The sequence below is a fragment of the Charadrius vociferus genome, unplaced genomic scaffold, assembly GCF_000708025.1.
Source record: "Charadrius vociferus isolate BGI_N301 unplaced genomic scaffold, ASM70802v2 scaffold21, whole genome shotgun sequence".
NCBI classification, from domain to species: domain Eukaryota; kingdom Metazoa; phylum Chordata; class Aves; order Charadriiformes; family Charadriidae; genus Charadrius; species Charadrius vociferus.
Window position 1 is genome coordinate 494,087 of NW_009646850.1, and position 5,506 is coordinate 499,592.

The 5,506-nt window shown below is 44.4% G+C and overlaps 1 protein-coding gene across 1 annotated transcript in view; it reads right to left on the minus strand.

The window, feature by feature from the left end:
- RNF150 (ring finger protein 150) overlaps window positions 1–5,506 on the minus strand; it is a 123,136-nt gene that overhangs the window by 115,200 nt on the left and 2,430 nt on the right. The window contains exon 3 of the mRNA XM_009894174.1: window positions 5,326–5,506. Coding sequence (XP_009892476.1) covers window positions 5,326–5,506 — 181 coding nt within the window. The remainder of the gene's footprint in view (window positions 1–5,325) is intronic.

Consider the following 5,506-nt stretch of genomic DNA (forward strand, 5'->3'; position numbering starts at 1 on the left):
AGGGAAAGCTGTACCTTACGACTTCATCCAAATCTCAGTGGACTCACCGTCTTTCCACTGACTGCAAGCCAGTCGTGACATTGAAAGAAGACATAAAATGCAACAAGGCAAAAAGCCTCTCATCTAATGACAAAACTCAGTGCCCCAGTGCTGAAGTGGCTGTCCCAAGTAGTGCCAGAGACTGAGATTATTTCGTTGCTGTAGTCCCTATAGGTCAAGTTCATCCTTTTGAAGTCAGTTAAAGCTAAACCAGTTACTTAACATCACAAAGTCTCCCCACTGCTGGGACTAACTGAACACATCCATAGAAGAGAAGTCTAGCACTGAACCACAGCAGAACTGGTAGGGAGAAGTGTGGCTCACTAGTAAATGCAGTGGGACAAACTTGTCGGCACCACTGATGGCTCTAGCTGATGTTAGAAAGCCTTGATTTTGATAAATATTGAGAACCAGATTTTCAAAAACTGCTGAAAGCCAGGCCTACACGATGGATGCAGAAGCTGCTCTGAATTCCTAAGGATGGCAGCACACCCCAGCCACCCCTCAATTTCACGATGGATAAGGCTCAGAGATGCACTAATCTCCACCTCCCTCCCCCACTGAGTTGGTTTCTATTAGGAATGAATCCTGGGTGCCTGGAACAGAACATAATTATGGCAGGCCCTGGAAGCCTGAAATCTCCAGCCCTTGATTAATTCACACTTATCCATATGTAAATTCAGTGTGAATGCTGTCAGCACAATTTCCTCATTAGAATTCAACAAAAGTTTAGGAAGACAATTGTTTTAGTAAAAGAACAAATGTAGCTACAGTACTGAATTAAGTCTGTAAAGAGAGAAATCTTCAATTTCAGTGTTTAATTTGTACATCAGTACAAATCTACAGGAAAGCCCAAAGCCAAAATTACTACCAACACATCTTAAAATATGTAAAAGCCAAGACAAGTCATTGATCACGGAACAAAAGCCTGAGTACAAGGGAAGAAACTGTTATGGAACTGAATGGGCAGAGATCAAAGTTGGCCACATTCACAGTATGTGTGGAGGGACACACCTGGTTTTGCAGTGGGATGGCCGTGTCCTCCTCGTGCAATCTGGGGCACACGTGCTTCACTTGAGGGCCAAAGAAGGAGGGAAGAAGTCAGAGTCATCTTAGACCACATATGAGACTCATGTCTCAAAGATGCAGTTGGCAGCTGCTGCCAGCGTGTATGAGCCATTACAAAAAACCCCGAAAAAAACGAGGCATCTGCCTCTCATTGAAAACGGGCTGTCGTACACACAGCACGTGACTTAAAATTTGTGATGGCATGCACTGGAAAAGCAGAATACGGAGAATGCAAAACTGCTTGACTCACATATGCTTCTGGTGCAAAATACTCAGGATGCAATTTACTTCACATAATTAATAATCTTATCCATTCTGTGAGATATTCTGATGCACCCCAGAATTCAAACTGAATGTAACAAACTGTATTGAATACTAAAGATTTGATTTTTACCCACGCATCACTCATGTGTCCAGTCGCAGTTCCCACCCCCCCTAACCACAAGCACCTCACAGATGCCCAAGTTAGAAGTGGTCAACTAAGGTTCCTTCAAATAAGAGCTGGAGAGAGGGAACTTCTCACCTTGAATCATCTTCTGGAAGGCTCCCTTACTGTATCCAGCTCAGAGAAAGTGTTAGGACATGCGCTACAAGAGGTAGTGAGAATACTTCCAGTTGATACTAGGTTATTAATATAGACACAGCGGCTAGAGCCTTTTCAAACCTAAATAAGAGTTAATTTGTTCTGAATAATAAAAAATGCCAATCAGAAACCCTAGTTGACACCACGGATTGTTCTTCTGGAGGAAAAAGAACACCCTCTATGTTATTAGAGTACTTTTCTACTAGAAAAGTTGATTTAGGAGAAATAAAAAGCATCTGAAAGAAACATTCTAGATGCTTTTGTCCCTTCTCTGGTTAAAACCTACTTCGTCAAAAAGCAAACCAAGTTGGACTCACAGCTCGGATACAATACTTCAAGCCAATAAAAATAAAGATGCCGCTTTGCATAGGCTGCAGCAGATGATGCCAAAGCTAAGTGTGTCCTAGCAGGAGAACCCGAGTGCTCTGCACTCCCTGTCAACACAGATGTCACAACCCTGCCTCGCTCTTCTGGATTTGCAAGCAGTGACCTAAGTACAAGCTCCCTGAAAGCAAAGGCTTTCAGTACGGTGACTGAACTGGTTCAAATCCCACACTTTGTTTGTTCTGTCTAGTGCGCTATAAATAAATCCTGAAAAGCTGCATTTGAAGTTTTTCCACAACAAGCTTTGATATAACACCACCCTGGTTTTGACTTGGGGGTAGTGGGGATGTGGGGAGGGAGGGGGGAGAGGGACGTCTACCAATTCTCCTTTGAATTCACAAATGGTGTCTTGCTACAGTTGCCTATAGATTTTAAAATCAGGAGGCACTGCGTTAGCAAACGCTCACTGGCATGCATTGTAGCAGAAAACAGGACATATAATTAAACATACAGCTGTGAGGTAAGATCTTTGGCAGGAGAAAGAGAGCTTTGGGAAGCAAGTGGCAAGGGCAAAGCACTACCAAGTAACACACTAATGTGGTCAAGAGGGGGAATGAAGCACAGGGGCAGAGATGAAGAAATGGGAGTGGGGATGAGAGAAGCAGAAAAAGCAGCACAAAGAAATAAAATGACAGGAAAAGAAAGAAGGCAAAGCCTACAGAAGAGAAGAACATAAGGAAAAACGTCTCTCTTAGAAGTAAGGTAAGGTAAGGAGCCTCTTTGGTAAGGACAGGAGCCACATTGTTATGCAACAGGATATATTGTTTTCTGTATTCAAAGAGTTTATTTAAGCTTATATGAAACCTCAAAAAAAAAAAATCTGTGGAAGAAAAAAAAAGAGAAAGCATCATCATATTTCTTTCAACTTTTAAATTGCTTTTTAGGTCATATTTCACCCTCCCCTCCCACCCCCCAAGTATTTTCCAGGATGGAATTTTCTTCTTCCCACTCCAGGATTCGGCGTGGGCAGAGCACCGCAGATGCTGCTGAACTCAGAAACCAAGAGCCTGATTCATTCTTCCCTTGAATCTTGTGCTATCATTTAGACTGGGACGAAGCAAACGTCAAAGGCTGCGAGTCAGAAAGATAATTTTACACAGCTTCTACATTCACTTTGTCCCAGCATAACGGTGGTACAAGAGGAAGTGTAAAGATATATCCAGTTCTAAATCCCTGCTAGTTTGTCAAGTATTTGTTTAAGAATATTATTTTTCCTCCTGTTCCAGCAGACTTATGCTCTAAAACTCCTCCGAGTTTTTGACTGCACGCAGAGGGCAGGTTTTCCCTAAGGTAAGACCAACAACCATTTTTCAACTGCACAGAACAAATATCCTTAAAACAAAGACAACCTCAAACAATCAATCAGCAAAGCCCTCCAGTCTCACTGACCGTGTTCAACAAGTCCAGATTATTTTCTGTAGGTTTCCTTACACTTCAGCCTCTGGTACTGTACAATCACACCGCTGGGTATCAATTCAGCACTTAAAAAGGATTCTCAGAATAAACTGTAAGGAGTCATATGACATAAAAGAAGCTGCCCCCAAGATAAGCAATACAGCGTTTGTATTTTTGAAAGCTGAGGTCAATTTCAGTAAGAAAGATTCCCTACTTACTTCATTTTAGACGTTAAAACAAACAAAAGCTTTAACATTTTAAAAGGTTAGATGCATTTTTTACTCCCACTGTTTCTTAATAAAACACCATTTGTGTGGGAAACCAGCTTAGTGCATACTTTAAATGGCAAACCATTAATTGATCCAACATGTTGGCAGTTTTAGAGAAACTCACTAGACAAGAACAAGCAATGCATCTTGAGTTTTGAAACAGCCTCAGCTTTACTTTAAGGGTGCGTAAGTATGCCAAGCTCCTACTACTTTACACTGCTTAGCATATAATCTGCGATACTTAAAGCACCAAGAAGTATAATCTGAACAGCTACTAAACCATGTGCAGGTTATAAAGCACAGTTTTAAGAAGCTCAAGAGGTTATGAGTTACTTGTCTCACAAAACCGATGGAAAATACTAAAAAAAACACCCCATCTTCCACCAATCCTACCAAAGAAACATGAATTTACCCAAATAAATAGTTAATCTCTTAAAGAGGCTGCACACAAGAGGTTCCAAAAGCGCTACTTTTGCCTCAGCAGTATTATAGCATTATAGTTAGGCAACAAATTGTTTTTCAGCACGTCCATGCTAGCTAGTTTAATGTGGAAATTCAAAATGTCATAAGAATAACATCCTGTTTTGCAGCCTTTCTGTGTTTCAATTTACCCCTAACTCTGCTAAGATTCAACTGGCATGAAACAGCTGGGCATGATTAGTTACTGGATGCAAACCAAACTGAGATTTCACAATAGGTGGCATTTTAGTCTCCATGGCATAGGCTGTTGGTATAAAAGACCAGTGACCCCTGGCAGAAAACACCGTCCCTAAACATAAATCTGGTGATCTGTTTTAAAAACAACATTATTTCACATCAAACATTGTTACCAAAACAGCTTTTTTGGCGGGCGTAACGCAAAGCTGGGGTTGTTGCTGATGACTGGATTTCTGCTTGATTCTACTTAGACGTGCACATGTTGGGACCCGAGCGCCCATGTGCTGACCCTGCGAGCACAAACTCCCTCAGACCGTTCACCTGGGAAAGTGAAATCCCACCCAGTCCCGAACAAAATACCTCATGTTCTCACCAGATCGGATACTCAGCATTCCTACTCGATCCCACAGCTTTTACACTGTCACAGGCAAGACAGTGGACGCTGTGTTCCCTACTTTATTGCACCTCCTGATAAGCCTGCACCATAAACACTATGCTTCTCCTCTTCCAAGGGTTTCAATCACACCCCATCCCACACGGCACCTGCCAGAGGATCCAAAAGACACACCAAAACATCGGTGCCCCACAGTGGGCTCAGGGTCCCATCCATTCCTCCGATTAGACCCAAACTTTACATCTCCCAAACTTTTCACCCCTGGAGCACCAGCGTGCATTGCTGCTTGCGGCATATCCATCCTTTGCCGCGGCAGCACGGAGAGGCGCTCCGTGGCCCTTGGGATGGGCACCCACCGCCCGGCAAGGCCCGCAGCCCACCCTGCTCCTTGCCAGGAGGTGCGAGGACACCTTCCACCCCAGGCATGCCGGATGGCAGAGCGGGCTGCCGCGTACAGGAAAACGGGGCCCGTCCGCCCAGGCAGCGGAGACCTCGGGGTGCGCCAACGGAGCGCGGGCAGGTTGCCCGGAGCTCACCTGCGTGGGGCATGGTGATGGTCTCGTTGGCGTTGCTGGAGCCCACGTTATAGATGACCACGGCGGAGGCGTTCTGGGCGGCGGCGTGGCGGATCTTGTCCTTGTAGGTGCAGTTGCCCCGCGGGATGAGGGCCACCCAGCTCTTGCCCGGCGCCGGGGCGTTGAAGCGGGTGCCGGGGTC